The sequence below is a fragment of the Lissotriton helveticus genome, chromosome 12 (genome assembly GCF_964261635.1).
Source record: "Lissotriton helveticus chromosome 12, aLisHel1.1, whole genome shotgun sequence".
NCBI lineage: Eukaryota > Metazoa > Chordata > Amphibia > Caudata > Salamandridae > Lissotriton > Lissotriton helveticus.
In genome coordinates this window covers 235,622,693-235,647,872 of record NC_136073.1, presented here as the reverse complement: position 1 = coordinate 235,647,872, position 25,180 = coordinate 235,622,693, and the positions used below count along the sequence as shown (strand labels likewise).

The window sequence follows — 25,180 nt, the reverse complement described above, 5'->3', positions numbered from 1 at the left end:
TACCCTAATCCTAAATCTACCAGGAGCCCCCTCTCAAACTCTTACACTTTCTATCGTACCTTCCTCATCCTCATTCTCTGTAGGGTTATTCTGGGCAGTGACTTTGTCAGCAGTGGTCAGTTTGATGGACTGGCATCTGTGTAATGGTACAGCAGTGTAGTGGAGGGGACCTTTTCTCAGGGAAGGTCCTCTTTTTTTACCATTTGTGCATTACTTTAAAGCCCCACCATATCTGTTCATTGTGAATTTGCTGCTTCTTTTACTTTTCTATGTAAATTCTAACTCCATCACGTTTACACTCCTTTTCTCTGTTACATAGATTAGTATGTTAAGCATGTTTTTCCATGTGTAGCCCTATAGGCTGTACATACATTTCTCCCGAGTTTTGTGTCTTTGTACTATAGGACGTCAGGGTTTGACTGGTCTGGAAATAGAGGAAATCTTGATGGACTGGGATTTTTTAGACAGATCAGTAAAGACTGAGGGAAGTCTAGTTTGTAGGATGTAAGCCCATCCCTTACAGAGACCATTCCTACCAGTAAAAGCACAGGCCACTAACGCCCTGCCATGCATTGGTCAAAAATACGTTCCTATTTTACCTTGACCCAGTGGCACTAGAATATGTTGCATTGGAGGATTCAGTTTTCCTGCAGTGTTAAATGTATTACGCTGCGAGAAAATGCATAGTAAGGCAAATTAGATGGCAGTATATATTTCACTTTTTGTCATTTTACCACACATTAATACGTCCTGAGCAAATAATTCACATCATTGGTATTAGTTAACATCTGACAGGTGACCAGGTAACCTTTGCAAAGTTTGCCACTTTATTGGTAACTTTAGATCCATTTGAGCTAGGAACAAGTTCTAATGTTGAAATCTGTAAATTATGGGGCCGATCAGCAGAATCCATGTTTGTGGAAAAAAGTGCAGATTTTGAATCACATAATTCCATTAGCCCTGCTTATACCTTGCTGTTCATGGTCTAAAATAGGAGTGTCCAACATAGGTCCACGTGGGCTGAATCAATGCCATGGTTTCAGGCTATCCACGTACATTAGATTTACTGTCACCAATTATCATGAAACTTGTGTCCAGTGGTTCATGGGCTCGATGGACCATACACGGTAGAATCAATCTGATCCTTCTTGCTTGGGCAGCCAGTGGAATGAACTATTGACTGGTAGATATGTTGTCTCCATTTAAGTCACTTTGGGGAGTTGATCAAGCATAAATTCGGGGATATAGAAGTGCTCTATTTGTGGAGTTGAATCGGGGCAAGATGAGGTCCATGATTGCCTCATATTTATGATGAAAGCTGAGAACAGGAAAGAAATTCTCAATAATTTCTAGAGGGTAGAAACTATGTGTTCCAACATTTGTGATCCATGGCTCGACGGTCAGTATGGAGTACATTAGAACACTTAGGGCATGATTACGATGTCGGCACTGTTGCAGTCTCGGGACGACCAACCGACCTCTGGTCGGTGGTCCCGACACCACAATTACAACGCGACTGCACATGGTGTGGTCGCATACTCCCATTTCTCTATGGGAGCCTGTGCTGTAGCAGTTGCACAAGCTCCCGTAGAGAAATGGGAGCCTGTGTAAATCCCTGCACCATGTGTCAAGCACAGTGTGCAGGGATTTATAGTGGTGCCCCCCAAATTCCCCAACTGGAGGGCCAGGGAGAAAAGGGGCCCTGCTAGGGGCCCCCAAAAGTACTTCCCGACAGCAAATTCATGTCGGAAAGGCCAACATTAATTTGCTCTTGGAAAGTGCCAACATAATCCCGAAGGAGGAAAGCGTTCCACACAGGATTATGTGGCCCTTCCCACTGGCCGACTGGCTCCTCGAGCCCATCGGAGATCAGCTTGATTGACCGGCTGGTTTGAATTCCAACTGCCGTAATTGTAGTATGATGGGCGGAAGTCAAACCAGGGATTTCGACATCCTAATTAGCCCCTTAGAATTTTTTTGCATTGGAAGAGGATAGCACCAAATGGTGGATTGTCAGATGATGGTCACCAGGACTTAGATGGGGATGCTAAGCATCATCATGTCGGTTTTGGATGAGTTAATATTTAGAACATTAAATGACATCATATGTTTTTTGAAAGCAAGGGAATCCTTGGTGACAGGCAGGGAATAATGAGTGCCATTACAAAAGCAAATTCCAAAGGCCCTATTTAGGCACTGAAAATGATGATTGGAAAATAACTAAAGCTCACTTTTTCAGATTGCATTTAGTAATTTAATACCCTCCCTTTATGTATGTACTGTTAATGTACTAGAATACTATTTGATTACTGTTCCTGTACTGCTTGAGTTGAATTGTGCTTGTCTCGGCTATCTTGCAGGTAAGTAAGCATTATACGAATACTTTCAACAAGTAAATAAAATGACCTGGACAGGAAGAGGAATCATTTATTAGGATCTGGTGGACAGAAGAAAATGTATCTAAGCCACTACTGAGTCATTAAGGCCTAGAACATCTAATGATCTAGAAGAGTCTTGAGCTATAGCTTTGAAAGGTCGCTGAAAGATTTAGCGGAATACGGGCCAGGCATCATTGCGGGTATCCGCTTCCAGCCTCAGGTCATCAAGAAGAGTTTGCCGACTGACAGTGCCCCTCGCTGGACTGAATCATCTCTATTCTGGATTGAGAAGGTCATTAACTTTGAAAAAGGTTGCAAGTACTTTAAGTCGAACTAAAGCATGGGTTTCCAATGTAGGTCCAGACAGGCCAGATCCAAGCCAGATTTTCAGGATAACTGTTCACTATATAAACGAGTTCCATATAGTTTCGTTGAATGTAAATTAATTTTAGGTGAATATCCCTAAAACTCTGATATAGATCTTAACCCTAGATGTGACACTAGTGAACTGAAGTTTTGCATATTCACCGGATCTGTTCAATGTTTGTTCTGTCATGACATTAAGATTGCTCCATCGAGCCTGTCTCGGACATGGCCCAACGTTAAAGATTAATTGGTAGCTTAAAAAAGAACAGTAGCGATGACAGTGGTCTGTAGAAGAGTCTTATGTAAGGAGAGCCAATGCATGCATGCATGCATTATTAAGTAAGCAAGATGTTTGCCTATGAACCCTACTTTTGATATTGTTTGATCGATAGTTGTGTAGATGGGGAAAGGACTCCTTCATGGCTCTAGTGAACATGCACCCCTACCCTGTGTCCATCGTAGCAAGTTCTGTAGATTTTTTACCCCCGCCCCCCAGAGCAAAAGACAACCAGAAGTGTGCACTAGAGCCATTTTTGTGACACAGATAGGGAACCAGAGCGGGGCTCTGTGGTCTGGGGAGCACACACTGTGCACCCTCCTTACCGAGTGGGACTCATGTCGGCTCAACAGGCTGTAGAGAACTGCCAGTGGTGGCACTGATAAAGATCCTAGTGGCAAGGCAGGTTTCTTTTACGTGTTCATTCCTGGCAGAGTTGTCTACTGACCTCACTCCTCTTTTTCGATTGATCTGGTAGTCTCCAGCAACTAAGTACTTTGCCCATCAATGCAGTAGATGGATGACGCATGTGTGTTTCTCATGGCTATACATGTAGGATGTGGGGGAAGTTGTGTGATACTTGTGGTCAGAGCCACACTGGCATCTGTTTAGTTTCCAGCATCCAAGTGGTACCTAAGATGGAGGGCTGGAGAGAGCCCAGATTGCAGATCTGAATTGCAGGGCTCCCCCAGGTTATTCTTTTGTAGTTCTCCCACTTGGCATCTGGGTGAGTTTCCCCTGCCCTTTCCTTACCCATTGATGACTGGAATGCCCATCTCCCCCTCACAGGTAACAGCAGTGAAGTAGGACATTCGCCTTGCTGTTTCACCCTTGTTTGTGTCTCTCCTGACTGGAGACTTCCAGCTCCGCCCCACCTTACTGCTAGCATCTTGTAGCAAAGACCTTGGCTGGGCCATTCTGAGTGGAATAAGCAAAAGCCCTAGAAATTCCAGAACTGGTGTCAGGACTGATTGATGGACTACACAGCTACCGTCTGACACTTCAGTATAAGATGGAACAGCCACTTCAAGCATGTGGAAAGAATTATTTACCAGAATCCAAAGTCTCTACAACTCTAGCGACAGTATTTACTACCAACACCACTTGCCTGCAGCCACGGCCCGTGGAGGGAGTTTCGGTGAGGCGGGGGAGGGGCAGTGTGGGTGGTGCTAAAAACCGGAGTATGGGTAATTGAAGATAAGTAAACAATTTAATAAATAAAACGAATTTCGTTGCGCGCCCTGCCACACATTTTGCGATGCAGGGCGCGCTCTGAAATTCGTTTTATTAATTCAATTGTTTACTTACCTTCAATTATCCATACTTCGGTTTTTAGCACCCCCCACCCTGCCCCTCCCCCGCCCCACCGAAACTCCCTCCGCGGGCCGTGGCTGCTTGCCAGGTATGGGACCAGTAGCATGCCGAGCTTCGACAAAGGCAGCCAGGAGGGGGTGCCTGGACTCTGTTTCGCAGGACAGAGCGGACACACTGCTCAGGAGAATCATTGGAGTTGCCCTGGATGAGGAAGATGGTCCTTAGAAGCAAAAGGGCTATGAAGGAGACTGCTGGGACGAACTAAAGATGTCCTCTGCGGCACCCAAGAAGGACTTGCACTGGTCAGCGAGGTTGAGGCTCAGGGCTCCCGAAGTGTCCCCACAACATGAATTGAACTGTCCAGGCCCCCACTCCACTCCCTGTTCGTAAGGTACAAGTAGCTTTACTCTACCAAAGTTCTGCATGGCTGCCCCGGACCCACGAAGGGGCCCTCCTAAGAGGGCGGCCCCCTTAGTGCCACACGATGGTACACGAGTCAGCTGCCCAGTGTTTTGGAACCCTCAAGGGCCCACATGCCTGCATCACTTCCGGGCGGGCGGGGGGGGGGGGCGAGGTACTTATACCTCTCCCGCCCACAAGTTGCCCTCTTTGTTCTGCTGTCCTGACGCCGTTTCCCTCCCCACCGCGTACCCGGCGTACAGGCAGGGGAGGGGGGGGTGTTTATCTAACTTATTATTTTGTGTCCACCGGAGGGAGGGGCTATCCCAACCCCCCAAATCTGGCAAACACCGGTTGGCTAGGGCCTAGGTGTAATTCGGCTCATCAGATGGGCAGGCGGCGAGGGGCTGCCTGTCTGGGATCGCCCGTAAGATAACCCACCATGTTGGCATATTTGTTATGTAAATAAACCTGCAGCAATTTTCTCCATAAAGAAGGTGTCTTGTCAGTTTATTTCTTAGGATAATTGCTGTGGGAGGGATGGGGAGTGTTGCCGATATTGGCACTATATTGAGAAGCCAAGAAATATCAAGGTGCTAGAAGAAGGCGGACTGCAACCTGAAGTCCCTCTGAAGGAAAAATGAAGGTCCCTGAGGAAATCCTACATCAACGAAGAGTCTTGCGCTAAAACTGGTCTATTAATTTATTTGACAAGGGCTGGGCACATTGTTTGGGTGGTGGGTTTCGTGATTCGGCCTGAAGAAGAACTCCAGCAGCAAAAGTACCTGCATCATGGGCATTGGCTCTACTTAATCTTCCTCAGCTGGTGCTGTCATTGCCTCAGCTTAACTGAGTCACTGTGCTGGCACCACAGACGCTGCTTGTGCACAAATACGGAGTGTGGTACACACTATGTGTGAATGTGTGTATACTTGTAAAGCGCACTGCTGCCCCATCTCGGGGCATCCTGGCGCTGTATACCACTGTGGAACCCATCCTGGCTTTCCCTGTGAGATGCCCCCTCCAGGGCACCCCCAAGGTGAAGCCAGGCATCCCAGCGCTATTGGGGCCGTTGTGGAGATTAAGCAAGCTATTGCCCAGAGTTGCAGAGTGAGAACCCATGATTAGGGCCGGGTTCCGAGGCGAGAATTATCGAGTCCTCGGACATTGAGCCCAAGACCCTGCCGCGTCGGGAATTGAACCCTGGTCCCGGACCTGACCTCTGCTTCAGGGTCTGCCACTTCTAACCAGTGAGCCACACTTCTCCACTATTGGTAGTCACTCTGACCCGCTGACCACCAGTGAACGCAGGTGCTCAGCCGGCCCCAGGATGCTTGCTTCCAGTTCAGGGAGCACCGGGCCTGGCAATTCGGGCTGGACTGTTCCCATGGGGAGCAGAGTCAAGACTGATTTGCATATGGCTGGATCTAAACTGGGGTGGCATGGTGAGCAAAAGAACGATGGATTTAGGCCCAGATCTCTATACTGGGGTGAGTGTTTGGCATGGTTCAGCATTCCGTCCATCATTTGCTTTTGTTTTTTTGCAATTACTGTAGTCGGAGTCTAGCTGCCTTGATGAATCAAACTGCAGCAATGTGCATTTATTAGACGTGGACCGCGCACTGTCTCTTTGAAATGTGTTGGGTGTGTGGGGAGTCAGAGAGCTGCGCATATAATTCCAGCCCTGATCTTCGAATCACGTGTCAGCTTCCTCCACAGTACACCCCTAACATGCATATGTAGTAGTCACAATCTCCTCGAGGCCAAATCTAAAAGATGGAAAGGCAGGGGAAACAGCTAGTCACACCCTACACCTTGGCCATTCGTTGGGTTGCATAACCGCTCCTTTCGCATGAGTGCCTAGAAATGGTTCAACTTCTCCTGGGCGCTTTATGAATAGCTATTATTACTAACTTCTGCCTGTAGATCCAGTCACCTACAAAGAATGCACGTGTAGTGCAGGGAAAACAGACGTCAATCCTTTTTGTCTGAATTTTATTAACAGGCGCTGTGTCTAGCCCGTAGGCGCTACACTCGCCAACCACGCACGTGCAGGCTGCAGCCGAGCGGATGCATTGTTAATGATCTTTCTGACGAGAGGCTACAGGCGTTAATCAACCTGTTGGTTAAACAAGGGCTTCCGAAGGAAAGCGGAAGCTTTCATTGTTCAGAGACGCTGGTGCTCACAGAGGCGAAACCGGGCAGGCGAGTCTCGGTAGCGCCTCGAGGTGTGAAGATTTGAGCGGTGCAACCAAGCTTGGACTTTATGAACAGGAAGGACGTCACTGGAGAATACTCTGCTTCTCGGGGAGAGACTGTGCGTCTAGGCCAGATACAGCTTCTGCAAGAGTTCCTGTGCATCCCGTGTATCTGCACAGTGCCGGCAAGAGGCACAATGTATACTGACCGGATGCAGTCTCTCCAGGAGCTGCTTGGTATTCTGAGCAGACATCCATTTCCCTAAGGCTTATTATGGACCACTATGCACCGGTTATACAACTACCCCGAGAGCTGCCCACAATGCAACCGGACCAGGTGCACAACATGTTCGCGAATTCCTCTGGACCGGGACGCTGGGCTAGCAGCAACTCGTGTCCCGTGACGTCATCAGGGTGGAGCCAGCTAGGGCCTGTGCCCCAGCTGCATTCTTCCTGCCCCCCCCCCCCCCCTGTGTGCCCCATCGCTGTGTTGTTAGGGGTCTCCGTTACAACACATGTGAGACTGGGTCTTCGCCACTAGTGATTCATGCCCCTATGATTATTCACTCATCGATACTGGAAGCTGAATGAATATCTGCTTCTCTCTACCTAATATTGATTTGGACACTTTAAAAGATAAAAAGAAAGCAAGACAAGAGATGCTGAGCTAAGCCTGTCGGAGGAGTCTGGGTGCCAGGTTAAGAAACAAATAAAATGCAAGCTGTAGATTGAGATGTGATGGCAAATAAAGGGAAAATGAGGTAAGGAATGAGAGAAAAGAAAAAGATGAAAGCAAGAAATGGATAAAGGGAGAAATAAATGAATAACTGGGGAAAAAAAGCTACGTTGTGCCTGTATGGGTTTTTTGTGTGTGTATGTGTATGTGTGTATATGTAAGTGTATATATATATATATATATATATATCTATACTACTATTATAAAGGAAGAACTTTGAGGCTTTGAGGCGGGTAAACTCGGGAACCACAGCGCCAATCCACACACCCGATACATTGTTGGAATCCTCAGGGTGTGCAGATGGACATAGGCTATATAAATTTAAAAAATACGTTCTATTTAAAAAATGTACATTTAAAAAAAAGTAGTCCCCTCGCAGTAGCGCCGGCCGCGACCTGCGTGCTGACGTCGTCCAGGAGCGCGAGGAGGAGCGGCGTCCAGGAACGCGAGGAGGAGCGGCGGACATGGCACGGGGGAGGAGCACTGACGAGCGGCACACAGGCGGTGAGCAGCAGCAGACCGGCGGAGCGGCGAGGAGCACTGAACTGAGGAGCGGCGGCTGAGCGGCGGACATGGTGCGGGGGAGGAGCATTGACGAGCGGCACACAGGCGGTGAGCAGCAGCGGACCACTGAGGAGCGGCGGCTGAGGTAAGGCTCCAGGGGACAATGTCGGGGCCGGCGGGGGTCGGGGCACGTCGGGGACGGGGAGTTACAACAAAAAGGCTCCGGGGGACAATGTCGGGGCAGGCGGGGGTCGGGACAGGCGGGGGACCCTCTGGCATAATTGTGCTCAAGCTCCCGGCTCCCGCCGGCCGCTCCATACTCTGTGAACTCCTACTCTTATCCCTGCAACCTCTGCTCATCCTCGCCTCCCTGCAAACAGAGCGCCAGAGCCCCACTTACCCAGAAAGCTCCCCAGTGCCTCAGGCGCTGCTGCTGGCCACCACTGCAACACTGGGCCTCTGGCATGATTGTGTGAGGTAAGCCTCCGGAGGACAATGTCCGGGCAGGCGGGGGTCAGGGCGGACGGGGGCCCGGGCTGCTGGCCAATGTCGGGGCAGGCGGGGGTCGGGGAAGCCTGATTGCTCCCGGACAAGGTCGGGACGGGCTGCTAGTATATATATATATATATATGTATGTATATATGTATATATATGTATGTGTATAAATATAAATATATATATATATATATGTATGTGTATAAATATATATATATATATAACATCAAATCTACTCACATAAGTGTGTACACACATGTATTTCAGGTACCCCGCCTCCCCCGGTTATATTTGTGGACTTTTGCGCTCCACCCCTAAAAATCACATCTAGAGATGCACCTGTTTGAGCCCCAAAAATTCCAACTTAGTCATCAGTTCCTCCTCTTATGATGGAATAGATGCATTATGCTACTACTCTACCTTATTCTCTGAGCTGGCCTCACATCCCTTTTAAACTCCTGGTACTTTGTGTGCGGTGCTGCGTCGAGGCGGGGACACAAGATTCCACAAGCGGGTCGTACAAGGAAGGAAAGAGTTAAGATGACCATTTACAAGTAACATTTCCTAACTGGACCCTGATTGGCTTTTGTTGGGAATGTAGACCTCCACTTGCCATTTGTGGATTTTCGCCCAGTCAACAACTCGGTATTAAATTAAATATATGTGTATTTTGCTAATACTAAAATTTTTAGGCCAGCTCTTTCCCCTCTTTGTGTTAATGATATTTGATGGCAGGCAAATGCCGCCACAATCAAGTTGTTTCAATTAACGTTTTTTTAACATAGCAAGTAACTAATGGAAAAATTGGTCTCTTCTGAAAAATACCACCTTAAACCAGGTCTGTCCAGAAGCACTTTAAAGCATTTTTTTTCTGTGATGTTTCGCTTCATGGGGGTAGAGAGGGGGAGGGAAAGTCAGCAAAAACCAAAGGTCTAACATAGGAGGAGGATAATGTTATGTAGAAGTACAGGCGTGGGCAGCCAGCCTCTGCGCCCGGAAAAGGTCAAAACATTTCTTAGTAATAACAAGTAATCCAAAGGCGGGAGGTGGTAACATTGGAACACATATAATTTCTTAAATTCCTTCTAAATTCTCCAGAACGGCCTGTCTTGGGAGTTCCATTTTGTCCTATTTCGCGCGCGGCGGTAAATGAAGGCCTACAGCCAATGATTGCGCTCGAACTCTGTTGCGCGGCCTGCAGCAGAGATGCATTTAAGTCCATTAGTGTCTGCAGGGCCCGCAGCCTCTTTGACGACCCTCCGCTCCCACCGCCCCTCGTCCCGCCGCCCCTGCAGGAGTCCACCATAGTGTAATGGCCACCGACAGGTCCATAACCTCCCGCCTCTATTGAAAACCAGATTATTACCCGCTCTGTTGACCAGCTGTCCGTTAAAAGCCCACACTCGCGATATTTATAGCAAATTGTTTGGCCAATCAAATCCTGCTGGGAACCAAGGAGGTCTGTTCTGCCCGTTACTTGGTCGACGAGCAAATAGTCTGTTCCCCCTGTCTTTCTTTCTTTCGCTCTCGTTCCATTACACCGCTGTTTGCTTTCTGAACAGTTTGTCTGTTCCCTGCCAGGTAATAAGGTGGCCTAAGTAGCCCAGCTCTTGAACTGTAAAAGGTGTATTGTTTAACCAGCCCTTTCAGTAGCTCGGTCTCCGTGAGGTAGGCCGCCATTTTATTTTCCTTTAAATTTGCACAGCTCATACGCACTCATTTTAATAGCAAATAGTTTTTTAGCACGCACCACTAACAATCGTTTCCTGGCATGTTGTTAATACTTAAGTCAGTAGTACTTCAGTTAAGATTATTTTTGTTGGATTTGCCAAAGTTTGAACATGTACCCCTTTATTTAAAATAGCATTTACTGCAAAGAAATGTTAATATTATTAGTTTCGTCAAACAATTTAATCAAATTCAATTTGATTATTTTTATTTATTTCATCCAAACAAACTCTTGTTGACCACTGCCTTTGGCTTTTTTGCAATAAGCTTTCCTCTGATTCTAACAAACAAAAATAGATCAGCGCAGAATTAATTTCATTCACTGAAGGAAATTGTCTTTTTTAACAAGAATAAGCAATTTTGGTCTTAAATGACTAGAGAGAGTTAACTCCCACTAGATGGGGGCTTTCTTTTGGTCTTAAAGTACAGTAGACTTTTCTGCTTTGGTGGTTGTTTTTTATTGCCAAGCACCTTCTGCAGGCTCTATCTCATTAATCAAAAATTTCATAAATTGTAATACATCGCAGTTTGAGCAGTTTTGCCCAAAGCCTTTCACTCCTCATTAAAAGTACATCTGCATTTGTTTGTACAACAAATTGAAGATTTTCTTTTCGAGATCTGCCTTATAGACCTGGATAGTTCACATTTCACACATTGCATCTTTAAGTATAAATGTTATATATGTGTTACTTAGTGGTGGTGGCCACTAGGTAGTTTGAGTTAGGTCTGCTCTTTCATAGAGGGAGCGTTTTTTAGTTTGCTAATAACTTTGGCCCCGTTTGATGAATCTTCACAAAACTTTCCCCAAAAAAGTTCATCCACCTCAGCTGCCGGTAAAGCTGGAACCCAGAAAAAAGGGAGGTCCCAAAACACAAAATCTCCATGCATTTTCTGTAGACTTCTTTAGTCAATGCTACAGCAAAAACTGCTTAACGCAATTACACTAAATTTGGTAGGAATCTAGGTTGGCATGATTGTGCGTTTTGTGATTTGGTGTAAATCCGTTCATTAGTTTTTGCGAAATTTAGGGTAAAATATAATTGTACATTTTGACAGTTAGGTTTGCGATAGTCTCAAGAGAGCCAATTTAAAACAGCGTTCTGATTAGCCCAGGGAGCATTATTTCCATTGGTTCATCACATTCCTTGGGAGTCAGACTTCTGTGAGAGTGAGCATTCCTGATTGGCCGCCACCAACATGAGAAAAATGTTGCTGGCAGCCATTACAGGACTCGGGGACTTAGTCCCCTATCCTGACGTTAAAAATATATATATATTTTGGGCCAGACCAAGGATACTCTGACCCCCTAGGCCCCATAGGGGAGGAGGAGGGACCCAGAGGCACCCACGGGCACCCCCCAAAAATGGCAAAAATGCTGCGATCCCGCATGACTCCTGCGGGATCGGGAAAAAAAATGGTGGCCAGTTCCCATTTATTTACTATATGTCCCGGGGAGCTTTCCCCCGGTGCTGTATTAGTAAAGGGAAGGGGGGTAGTGTGACTCCCCTCCCTGATCCTCCAGTGGCCCCGGGAGCCCACCCCTGGGGCCAAACGTATTTATGAGGAAGGGGATGTGCACCCCCCCTTGAGCCATTAGAGGCCCAGGGAGCCCACTTCTGGTGCCAAACTGGTATAAGGATGGGGGATGTGCAGCTCCCATCCCTGAGCTTTCAGAGGCCCCGGGGACCCCGCCCCTGAGGCAAAATCATTAAAGAAGGGGAGGGGCCAAAGGGCCCGCCTTACTGAGCCATTAATGGCCCCAGGGACCCCATCCCCTGGGGTCATCTCTGATGCAATGTCCCTGGGAGCCCACCCCGGGGAATACCGGTTTCCCTGACCACACCAGCGCGGGCAGGAAAACCTGTGTTTGCTCTTGCTTTTCAAGAATATTTTAAAAACTCAAGCCAAGCGGAATAAAAACCAAGGGCCAGATGTAGGTAGGCTTTTACCGGTCGGTAACGGCCGAAATCGGCCGTTACCGACCGGTAAAAGCCTTTTCCTATGTAGGTGGCTATTTACCGATTCGGTAAATAACGTATTTACCGAATCGGTAAATGATATGTAGGGAGCACTGTAAACAGTGCTTCTGGGCTTTAAGAATTCGTTATTTACCACCAACTAATAGTTGGTGGTAAATAAGGAATTCCTATGTAAATGCATAAATGTGCATTTACACCTGTGCAATGTGACAGACAGACATACATGCCCTTAGGGCATGTATGTATGCCACATGTGGACACCAGCACTAATCAGGGGTGCAAGAGGGTGTCAAAGTGACACCCTGCCATCCCTGACTTTTTCCCAATTTTACCAAATCGGTAATTACCGATTCGGTAATTGACATTCATTCCTATAGGCCTCCAGGCCCATAGGAATCAATGGCAAATACCGAATCGGTATTTACCGATTCGGTAAATACCGAATCTTACCGATTCGGTATTTTATACCGAATTTTTATCTACATTGCAATTACCGATTCGAAAATACCGAATCGGTATAATGCGGTATTTTCGAATCGGTAATTGTAATTTACCTACATCTAGCCCATAGTCCGCTCCCAACCCGCGGGAGCTTTGAAAATGCTCCTGCCGACTGGGCGTGGAGTTTTGATCTGTTTCCCTACCTGCAGTGATGTGGGCAGGGAAACAGATCAAAATATTGCTGACAGACGGGCAGGGAGCAGCATTAGTAGCTCCCCGCTGCCCCCAATGAGACCATGGTGGGTGCCCTGGGTGGGCACCCATCTTTAAGTTTGAGGGCCAATGGGAATGGGGTCTCCATGGACACACTTGCCCGGGGAGGACGGCCCCACATGCTCCCTCCTCCTGCAAAATATCACCTTGCCCCAGGGGGTGAGGTTCCCTGTGGCCAAAAGCGGCCCAGTGAGCATGCCCCACTTCCCCTATAAATGTCGCCTGGCCTCTGGGAGGGGTTCCCCGGGCCAAAATCAACTGAGGTAAAGGGGGGTGGGTGCCCCTCCGTGCCCCACTCCCTAAAATTTACACCGGGCCCCAGGGGATGGAGTCCCCAGGCCAAAATTGGTTTAGGTAGGGGGCTATGTGCTCCCTCCTCCTAATAATGACACCTGGGGGATGGGGTCTCTGAGGCTGAAGTCAGCCTGGAGAGGGGGCCGGGTGTCCCCACTCCAATGAAAATTACTCTGGCCCTGGGTTGATGGAAACCCTGAAGCTGAAATCGTCTCAGGGAGAAGGGCCGCATGCCCCCTCTAAAAAAAAAAAAAGAAATTCTAACATTATAGTTAGCAGAGATAACTATAAGATGCGCCCCCATGTACTGCTTATGACCTCACATATGACATCACACACAACATGTTCTTTGACATCATTTATGACATCACTTATGACATCTCAACTGGCATCATTGATGACATCACTGATTACATCATCCTGTGAGTGTGCTAGTTTGTTTTATAGTTTACATAATGGCGGCTAAGTACCATATTACTTGTCTACTTAATTTTGTACAGCCTGGAACTAGCTAATGGGTGTAACTGTTTACAAAATGCATGTGGGACTAATGCACCATAGGTGTTCATTATGTTCCACACAACCTTTTTGGTTCTGCGGAAAAATATTTAAACGGGAGTGAGGTTTCTACATAGTAGATACTAACTTTTGTAAGCAGCCTCGATTTATTAGACATAATCGTGTCAGCATGACAATTACTACATAACATAGTAGACTGTGTGCACCAGGTACTAACCTATGTACATGTGCTTGTTTTCCTTGAGAAGACAAGCTATCTGTAATGTTTTCACCACAGTGTGAAGGGTGCAGGTAGTAGGATGTTTAGCACCTTTAGATGTTGGTTATTTTTGTAGCACGTAGTGTATTTTATACCAACTGTTGCATAGAGTGTACACTGTTCTTAGTAGATACTTCCTAAATCTATGTGGGTGCAATTCTCATGAAAATGTCACTTTTTAAAACACTGTGATATAGAGTAAACCCTCTCCATAGAGTAAGCACTCTTTACAGTACACAGTTTGCTACTGGTATCAACTTTATTTCTCAATGTAGGTTCAGTGAGTTTTAGGGGTTTGATACAGATAAAAGCTGTCCGTAGTAGGTCTTTTGTTTTGGAACTTACATTCACCATTTTTAGGAAATTGGATTTCTGTGAGCGGTTGTCTACAGATTGAACACTGGACTCCTATATATCTGTGGTTGATTGTTAATGTGAACTATGCTAGCTGTAAAGTGTATGGTATAGGGCCAATGTTGCTCATAATGCATGCTCTCTACACCTAAGTTGTATCTGTGATGGTATGAATGATGGCTGATTTCTCCTGAGCTATGTTATACTTACTGACAGGCTTCTAATGCCATAATAATTTATAGTGCAATATGCGGGTAAACTAAGCTTGGATGATGTAATCAGTGACGTCATTTGAGATGTCATGAGTGATATAAATGATGTCATAGAACATGTAATGAGTGCTGTCTTGTGAGATCATAAGCAGCACATGGTGGGGGCACAAGTTATAGTTAGTGCTGCTAACTATAATTGGTGAATTTCCTTTTTTTGTTTTTGTTAGTTCAGAAACGTTAATGTTGTCATTGATAAATTCACCAAACTCTAAGGTTACTTTAACCTTTGTTTTTTCAGTGTTTGTGTATATGTATATATGTATGCGTGTGTGTATATGTATGTATGTGTGTGTGTGTATATGTATATGTATGCATGTGTATATATATATATATATATATATATATATATATATATATATATATATATATATATATATATATATATATATATATATATGCCCTACATTTCCATTTACTAAATCATCATCAGTGTACAATTAGAGGCTGTTTTGGAAACATTAAGGTGTCTTTGTAAGACTTTATTTCCATTACCGATAATTTTTTTTAACAGTGATGTTATGAATTTATAATTATGTTTTATGTATATCTTTATTCAAGATGTTACATTTTAGCTGGCAATTTGTACAAAAATAAGTATTTTTATTATGTCCGTGCTTTTGTGGGAGGAGTCAATTGTGGGTACTACCAGTATATAACCACTGTGATCTCTGGGTTTGTCATGTGATCAAGTCCGGGTTTCCCGGACGAAACGCGTCATGTTGCCGTTCCCATCGATGGAATAAAGCACTTCATTCAAACTACGAAACTCTCGTTGTGGTCTGTACCTGGTTTTGTGTCGGAGCCGTGCCTGGCTGCTTTCACTACAGGATTGTGTATATATAACACCCCTGTGGTAAAAATAATTCTTCCTTTATCTGATGGCTTAGGGCCTGATTTAGATTTCGACAGACGGGTTACTCTGTTACAACTGTGATAGATATCCCATCTGACGAAATATAAATCGCATTATATTGTATGGGATTTATATTTCGGTGGATTGGATATCAGTCACCGTTGTGACGGAGTAATCTGACTCCCGAGTCAGAAATCAGGCCCTTAGCCTCATTACGTGGCCCATGCACTAGAAAATGGCCTTTGGTTCCTGTTTTGATACTTTTGATTTAAGTAAGTTCAGCTTAGAGCTGATGGTATGTTGACAACTGCGTTTGGGTGTTATTACCCTGAGAAATGGGAAAGCCAGTGGTAATGCTTTCTCTACCGGTGGTTATTTTAACACCTTCCATCACCCATCAGTATTCGTCAGCTGTTGTTTGCCAGCAGCTGGCATGTTTCTCCTCTGGAACTGGCAACGTCTTCCCGCTGACGGTAGGTCTCAACTACCATCTTCGGTAAGATTACCACCATTTTTGGTATGAGGTCCAGACATGCTGTATAGATCAAGAAAGGAATGTAAAGTCACCTACCTATGTGGCATTATGAGTTCCTCTGGCCTCACCCTTGAGCTCTGGACTACTTCACTGGAGCCTACTGTTGATTTGGAATATTGGGAAAGTGTATGGGTTCAGACGAGGGAGAAACAAAAAGAACAAGAGTGGATAAAGCCATGTCAAGGCTGTTCAGAGTGGTGTTCAGTACTCAACAGTTGAGACAACATAATGCCAATCCAGAGTGGTAAACGCAGTTGCTTTACTAGGCTTGGCTGTATTTTACATACACGCTTACTTGGTTAATCAATATATTTTTTTGCACAGAATACATTTTTTTTCTTCCATTCCCCCACCCCCACCTTATTTTGCAGGGTATCGATTTCTGTCCAGGGCAGAATATTTTGGGAGTCACAACACATGATCAGCAGGAGCACACAGCGTTACCACTCCTGTTTCACCTTGGTCGGGATCCTGGTGAAAAGTATCCAATAAGGTGAGGCCACTGGTGGGAAGAAGGAAAGCACCCTCCATGTGAAAAAATGTATTATATGGAACTGTACTGAGCAATATATATTCTGCTTCTTACCCCTGGGCGGGTAGCATGCTACACTGGACATAATGTGTGGTTGGAACCGAGTTGTCCTTAATTGTGAGACTATGTGTGAAGTGTATTTGTGTCATATGTGAGTGACCAGAGAGGTGCTCTTGTCTTGTGGTGTGATGTATGAAAAGGCATAGGGGATGGACACACAGTTTTATTTTCTAAATAAGCTGGTAGCTGAGGTTAACTCTGCAGATCTCTGTTTAATTGTGGTTTCCAATTTTCCAGTGTCTCCCTGAACGTATTGCAGCTGAAATGCATCCACTTGAGGTCATGTAGTGATTGGTAACAGCCTGAGTGATGGAGTTGAGGGTAGACAGTGAAGATATAAATAGATGACTTGTGTTAATGTCATATTGCGCATGATTGGACATAGGCTAAAGAAGATACCTCGACTTAGGACCCATTGGGAAGGGCTATATTAGAGTCCTCTTCTTCACCATCTAGGTGTGGCAGATCTCTACATCTATATGGGTCTGCCCATCGTGAATTGGGTGCATAAATAAGTTAACTTATAGTTGCTCTATGTAGTAAAGTAAGTCTTAGTGTAGGCAAGATTTGGTGGGTTTGTTTTGGCTGACCCAGTTGATTATTCATTAGGCGGCCTCAACATAAATTCTTTTAGCTACAGTGGTCTATTGCTGTTTAAGTACAAGTGAGAACAAGTGCCCTATTGCTGAGGCTTCCGTCCCAGTGTACAGAGGGTTGTGTCACTTGTGTGGTTGGGGATCTTGTGGGCATCCCGGCGTCATTCCATATCTCTTGCTTAGGTTTGACTCAGTAGCTTCTGGGGTTACCTACAGAACACCCACACTTTTATTTGGAATGGTAGGTGCTAGAGTCTAGCTACCTTATCTGAGAAGGCAGATTCACTACTAGATTGTTCCTGTAGTGGAGTATGAAGATTTATGTATCGAGTCTTGAACAATGTGTCCTAGGTTGAGAGTTCTGTTTGACACTCAGTTGGAGGTAAACTGGCAGTTTTCCTCCGATTAGTTTTGTGAAGCTGTAAACTGCCTTGACTATCAATCGCCTGGCTATGGGTAGCCATTGTAGTGCATACAGGATTGGCGTCATGTGCTCCAGAGGATGTAGCCGAAGTAGAAGTCTTGAAGCATCATTCTGAATCTGTTTTCTAATTAAGAAATTATGCGTGCCATGGTGCATGCTGTTCGTCTAATAGACCTTTGAGATTACAAGGGCAAGGATAGCTTTTACCTTTTGTTGGTAGCCCAGGTAAGGAAGGAAAAATGCCCCTCACGGTTTTCATTGTGTTGAAGGAGTTCTTTGTGACTTCTTTAAAGTGTGGAGTCAGCGATAGCTTTCAGTCCATGGTCACTCCAAGATTCCTCACTTCCCATGTTGTTCTTGGTGGAGCTTCGAATGTTTTGGGCAACATAGATGTGGGGTGGTGATTGTGCCATTGTCTGCAGGTCATGATCTCAGTTTTTGTGGCGTTGACTTTGATGTAGCAAGTCATCATCCAAATATGTGTAGCGTGGAGGCTGTCATAAAGTCTTGATGTGTAAAGGTCCTTTAGGTTCTCCATTTTTAGAATGATTTTTATGTCATCTACATAGTTTTAGCATGCCATATTAAAGCAATTGATTAGGTTCTATACGAGTGACAGGTAGAGGTTAATTAGAGGAGGGGAAATAATAGATTCACATAGGATAACACTTTGTGGGTTGTGAGTAGCCGAAGTCTATAATTGCATGAATCTAGGATTTGTCTGTTTTTGAGAAAGGGTCAATTTTAGATTGGCACCTTGTATAACTAGACTGTCAAGGCTGGTTAGGAATGTTTGTTGGTGAATCGTGTCGAAAGGTGTGGAGAAGCCCATAAGCAGTTGTGGTGCTGCACTATTTTTGTCTGCGGTAAGTTTTCGGGTGCTCCATATACCAGGGCTGATCAACAGTTTCAAAATGAGACAAAAGGAGAGAAAATGTAGCTTCAGAAGTATTGAAGTGATGTTTTTTTTTGTAACAAGACACTTTTTATTGTTTTCAAAAGTAGTAAGTATTCCAAAAATATCAATGGAAATTTATGAAAACAGCACGATGTTTCCAATTTGTATGTTTCAAAGATCATAGCAACGAAAAAAAATTGAAGAGGAGAGGAAAATATATATTTTTAATAAATTCTCCAATACCCCCCCCCCCCTTCGCCCCCTTATATGTAAGATATCACCCACATTTCCATATTCAAATCCAACATAGTGGGCTCACCCCCGGAAAAGAACATATACAACTGGGTAAGGTACATGTACCAATCGAAAAGCAATTTGTAGTGAGTTTCCTTGCCCAATTCTCCATGTAAATTTATAGTATCAATCTGTTAGTGTCTGGCCCAGAATGGCATGCCATTTGACTTAGTGTTGGTGTGTAGTGGAGAGGCGTTCTGTAAAAAGCAGCTGGTATAATGAGGAGATGACTCCTTTAGACCCAGTGAGTCATTTGATATGCCGCTCCATTGGGTCGGTTGTCACTGCGTCTTTTATTGTTGGCTGGGGTACCCAATGTCTCAATTGAGCGTAGTGGAGTCGTTCCGGTTCCTTCATGTGAAAGTCATTTTTGCGATCAAGCAATGTCTTTACAGTACCCTTAGAATACATATTGCTTAACCTGAGGCATTCACCTCTGCGCCAGTTCTTAAATGGGCCAGGGAGTAGCACCAATGTGAATGAAGAATTGAAGGTTACTGGGGTGTGTAGAGATGGGTATGTAGTTAAGTGTAACTTATTGTTAATGACATCCCACACTTGTAGCACTATATTAGTGGGAGTACTGGGGTATACATTTGATGGACTCTACTTCTTAGGTTTCCAAACTAGGATGGGTCTGCTGTTGCTCTGTCCATGTGTGACCAGGCCTTTTCAGATTCATGCGCTCTCCATTATAGTGGGACATGCATTTGAGTTGCTACATAATACGTATAAATATATGGCAAAGCTTGGCCACCTCTCTCTTGAGGTCTACAAAGTATTTTATGGGCCCCTGGAGCCCTCCCAGTTCACCAGATATATTTAAAAAGACCGTCATTAACCCTGTAAAAAAAGTTTTTAGGAGCAAAATGGGCAGGGCCTGAAACAGTTAGATGAGTTGTGCTAAAGATGTAATTTTTAGTGCGTTGATGCGCTCTAACCAGGATACTAGGAGGGACTCCCAGCATCGAAGCTCTTCTTGTATCTCAGCGAGTAAGGGGTAAAATGATATCCGAAAAGGTCATAGACTTACCTACCAGAAGGAGGAGGTATTCTGCGCTGTCATGAGCGTGTTAGGCGGAAGTGTGAGGTTGAGTATCTCGGATTTGGTTGTATTCATTTTTTATAGGCTAGTAAGTGCTCCTGTAATTTAGGGAGTGTTGTTTCTAGTCAACAGAGCATCATCTGCGAATAACATTAGTTTATGTTCTTCTTTCATGAAAGAGAGGTCAGTTATCTAATTGTCTTCCCTTATATGAGATACGAAGGGCTTAATAAGGGAGAAAAGCAAAGGGCCTGCCAGTACCATGGATCAAAATGTTGGGCCCATATCTTATCTCCAATACCTATGACAGGAAGACCCAGTCCACCAAGTCGAAAGCTTTCTCCGTGTCGAGGGATACAAGATTTGCGGGAATCTTTATTTTTTGCTTTCTTGACCAGGTAGATCACCCTCTTTATATGGTAATGTGTTTGTCGCTCCGCAATAAAGTGTGATTGATCCTGGTGTACAGTCATAATTGATTCCAGGCGTGTAGACAAGATTTTTGTATAGATCTTAACATTGATGTTCGGGAGCGCTGTGGGCCTGAATGAGGCGCATCTGGTGGGGTCCTTACCCTGTTTATAAATAAGGGAGATTGTCACCTCATTCATGGATTTTGGGATTGTTCTGGTTGACATGGAGTTGTTGTAAAGGTGCTCGAAAAAGATGTCATCTGAGATGTTAGCTGTTTATAGAAGTTGCCCGCAAACCGAGCAAGTCCTGAGGCTTTGTTTTTTTTCAGGGATTTGATCACTAATTTTATTTCATCTGCTCCAATAGGGTCCTCTAGCTTCGCATATTGCTTTTGAGTGACGCTTAGAAGATGACAACACTCTAGGTTTTGTAGAGAGTGTCCTGGTCCTTCTCCCCCACATAGAGGCAGGAGTAAAAAGAATGAAAAGCTGACATCTTTACCATCTTCTCTGGGCACTTTAGTGCTGTCTTCTAGGAGGATGTCCCCTATTAGGGGCCTTTCCGCTTTGCTCTGAGGAGACTAGCCAAGTACGGCCCTACCTTGCTTCCTTGGACAAAGTGTACGTGTTTTAGTTTCCAAAGTGAGAGCTCAGCTTTATTAGTGTCCAGGGTCCTGAGTTGTCCCTGTGAGGTCCTGTATTCTTCCTCTTTTTTTCTTGATGACGACTTCTCGCTCTTCTCTATGCTGCCAGCGTAGCTTTTTGGGAAAGGCAATCTTGCTGATGCATACTCCCCGTATAAGTTCCTTGAAGGCTGGGCTCCCTTGTAAATCGTTTTCTTGAAAGTGTTCAGTCATATGGGTCTTTAGTTCACCCCAAAGAACTGGGCTACCAAGCAAAAATGAATTGAAAGTCCATCTCCTGAACCACCCAGAGATGGCCCCCAAATCAAGGCAGTGTGCACCAGGGCATGATCGGAGACAATAATTACCCTAATATCTGAATGGGGGACTAGCTGCATGAGAGGGGAGGAAATCAAAATATAGTCTATTCTTGAAAAGTTTCTGTGAATGTATATCCCTTCTCCTTGTCATGAAGTTTTCTTCAAATGTCATGGAGGTCCAGCTCTTCTTTTTGTCTTTGTGAAGCCCCCCCCCCCATTTGTGTTGGATTCCACCCCCTGTTCACTAGATTCCACACAACATTGAAATGCCCCAGGAGTATAAAGTCATCCTCTGTAAAACCGGTCAGGATGTCCAGCATTTTGTCGATCTTATCTAGCGTTTGGGGAATAGATGGCAGTGCAAGTGAGAAATGTCCCTTTTAGGGTTCTTTATCTTTTTTTGATATTCAGTTTTATAAAGGGTGACTTGTTATGCAACAATAGGGCTACCCCATTATGTTTTGATCAGCTAGATAAATAAACCCCTAGGGACAGCGTTTGTGTTTACATTTTGTTTCTTCAGTAATGTTTCAAGAGAGTTTACCTAAAGATTCCCTGAAAGTTAAAATGGCGTATTCCCCTCACCCCACATATTGACATATTTTGCATTGTTAGGGGTGTTGGGTCCCTTGACATTCTAAGAAAGAATCTTAATCATATGGGCGTTGGTGTGAGGTCACGATCCCCCAAGCACTTCCTGCTATGTCCTCTATCACTGTACCCCTATGGTTCCATGGAAGTTGCACTGCAGTTCTACCATTTGTGTAGTTCAAAAGCAAAGCATCTCCCCATGTCCCTCCTGTAGGAAGAACTCATTGCGGTTGCAATTGTCGTATTGGAACAAATGATAAGCCAGACAGTGGAGTGTCTGGGCATAGTGGTGGTCGATATATCTGATCTGAGGAGTCTGTCCATTCCACTGTTGCGATCTCGGACTTGCATCTGCTGCTTCTTGTGCCTCTTTTGCTGTGGGATCTAGGAAGTTGCCACAATGAAACACGGAGCGGTGAGACCGAGGGTAGCTCTCACAGAGATGGGGTGGTCTTCAGGGTCCACTCCTAGCACTTGGCTGCAAGCTCCAGCTCCAAGAAGTGGTGGGAGTGATTCCTGTGCTCCAAGGCAATGCCAAAGAGGAAAAGCCATCTGTAGCATATTTTATGCTCTCTCAACTGATCCGTATTGAACTGTTGGCGACGGAGTGGTAGCCAGGGAGATGTCTTGGAAGATTATGCAGCTGTACATGTTGTACTCAATAGAGTCTTTCGTCTTGGCCACTTTCAGGGCCGGTGCTTTGCATTGGTATTCATGGAACCTAGCCAGTATGTCTCAATGTCTGTTTTTTTCCTCTGGGTGTCACGGACTACGCGGTGTACTCCACCGATTTGGATTGTGGATGGATCCATTCCCACAATTGGTGCAAACAGGGATTGGATGTACTTTACTGTATCAGGTTCTTCAATTCACAGTTCACAGTTGTTACTTCCGGTTGTGTTTTCCAGGTCATCAATCTTCTGTGCTATTGCATTGTTTTGCACAGGAAGGGAGATACATGTGTCCATTAGCATGGAACTTTGGGTCTGCAGGGCTTCCAGTTGGGTGTTCTTCTCCACCGCCATGGGCGTAACAATGGCCCCGAAGCCGCCATGGTGCGGGGGCCACCGAGCTGCAGGGGCCCCCCTCAGCATAGTACTTTTGCCCAAGAGTTCCTGCTAAAGTTCAGAGCTGGGACCCCTCGATGCATCTTGCAGGGGGTCCCCTCAAATTTCGTTGCGCCACTGTCCATCGCTCTAGTGCCTGTGGAGTGTACATTGGATCGAAGCGCAGCAACCTTTTCTTTCAGATCTGTCAGTCCCCAACTGCAAGATCGCATTGGAAATATTCTCCTTGAAGTCTGTTCACAGTTCAGTTCAAAACAATTGCTAGGTGGCTATCTTATCCGCCTTCATAAAAGCTATTTCAGGCGGCTTTTCTTAATCTTGGAACCCTGCGTGGGCCATGGAGGTCACCACTTTTGAGAAGTTTGTTATCTTCTTCTGGGTTTGTTTCTTGGGGGGCATGGTCTGTGGAAAATACATACAGGGATGGAGGGGCGCTTGTGAATGTTTCGCACAACTAGGTCTTGTGCGACCAGACAGGCCTCCAAACCTGCTGGATTAGGAACAGCTCCAGCAGTATCTGGGCATGATTTGGGGCCAACCAGCCAGCCAGTGCATATTTCAGTCAATGGGTTGTTTTACAGAGCCAACTCCTGGCGATCAATGGCCTTCCCAGGCCGCTGCCAGGCCCACCAGGTTATTGGGCCACTGCCATGAGGTTGCAGGTTTGTTGATGATTGGTCTGCCCGAGTGCTGATGATACAAAAAGACAATGGTCCCCACAGAGGACGTTTAAGCCTAGACTTCCTTGACTAATCAGATAAGGATATCAAATGCTCTGAGAAAATACAGTTACATGTATTTTCTTTATAGTCCTCTCATTAGTATGAGAACACATTACATTGTAACAAAAGGTGCTCCAACAAAACGGTGCAGTGAAAGTGAATATGGACACGGGGGCTGTCCCCGGTGCTATATACAAGCATATGTAGAATACTAGGGGCTGATACAAATCTATATTTTACCAACACAACTCTGAATAGGAGTGAACTATGTTCATTATCATAATTAATATCAGTGTACTAGTGCATTTGTTACGTTTCGACCCAACTGAAACAGTTTTGGAGAGGGTGGTCATCATGACCAAAATGCGGTTGCGCCCAGTATTTAGCGATAAATCGGGGTGAGTTTTGGTTGTAATATGGGTCCTCTAAAATCAAGACACTTTGAAGTTGAATCTAGTTGGATTCATTAAGGCTAACCGCAAGGGGCTGATATTGGGCACTGTCAAAGGATAATTTGCGGGTAGCCTACACATATGCGATCCGCAGCCAAGTGGTGGACTGTCTACCCCCTTTTATAGTCCACCGCAGCAGCACCGCACTGTGATGCCGATCAGGTCTTGCATCTGTGCCGATCGAGGATATAATAAAGTCTCCAGGTTCGGCAGCCAAAGGGAGACCGTGCCCAGTTTTTTGCTAGTTGAGGGAGAGCAGCAAATACTACAACTCCGGTATCCAGTGTCTTCATCAACAAATTCCCCACTCACTGGAGGGGCAGTCATTGCTGTCTGCCCCGCTTACCAGCTGGTGTCTGGGGCCCCCAGAGGCCAGAGTTGTGGTGAGGTGTCGCCCAGCTTCTCCTGTCCTGGGTGGCGCCATGTTGGAATACACATGGATGCAACTGGGCACGCATCTTCTGGTGTACCTCCAGCCCCTGCTGTTTGTGACTGGTTGGTGAGGGGGGAAGTCTTAGCACTACATCTCTGCTTTGTAGCTGGCCCACTGACCAGCACCGGCCCTTGTGTTTAGCTCCTCGCTGGCCCTCTCAGTAGAGCGATTTTTACAGAGCCGCCATCTTGGTCCATACACAGGCTCCGCCCACTGGATGGGCCTTTATGAGGATGGTGTTCCTGGCCCTCGGTGCACCCCCATCAAGAACTTAATCTTTTTTTAACACAACATAATTTGATTGTTGACATCCAATAGAATGCAAGGGCTTCATAGAGCACCCTGTGCAGATATACATGGTGACAAATATACGAAGCAACATTTTCAACAATAACAAAGAATTGGCACCACAGAGAATATATTGCAAGAAAAATTGATACCCACAAAGAAAAGCAAAAGAAACCGGAAAAAAGAGAAAGAAAAAGCAAAAGGACATCTGTGCCACATTGCCTCCTTTTAAGAAACATAATAACCCC

General features: G+C 45.4%; 1 protein-coding gene across 1 annotated transcript in view; it reads left to right on the top strand.

Moving 5' to 3' along the window:
* The window catches only part of GALNS (galactosamine (N-acetyl)-6-sulfatase), a 188,958-nt gene that overhangs the window by 144,041 nt on the left and 19,737 nt on the right, over nt 1-25,180 (top strand). The window contains exon 12 of the mRNA XM_078669899.1: nt 16,546-16,667. Within this exon, the coding sequence (XP_078526025.1) occupies nt 16,546-16,667 (122 nt within the window). The remainder of the gene's footprint in view (nt 1-16,545; nt 16,668-25,180) is intronic.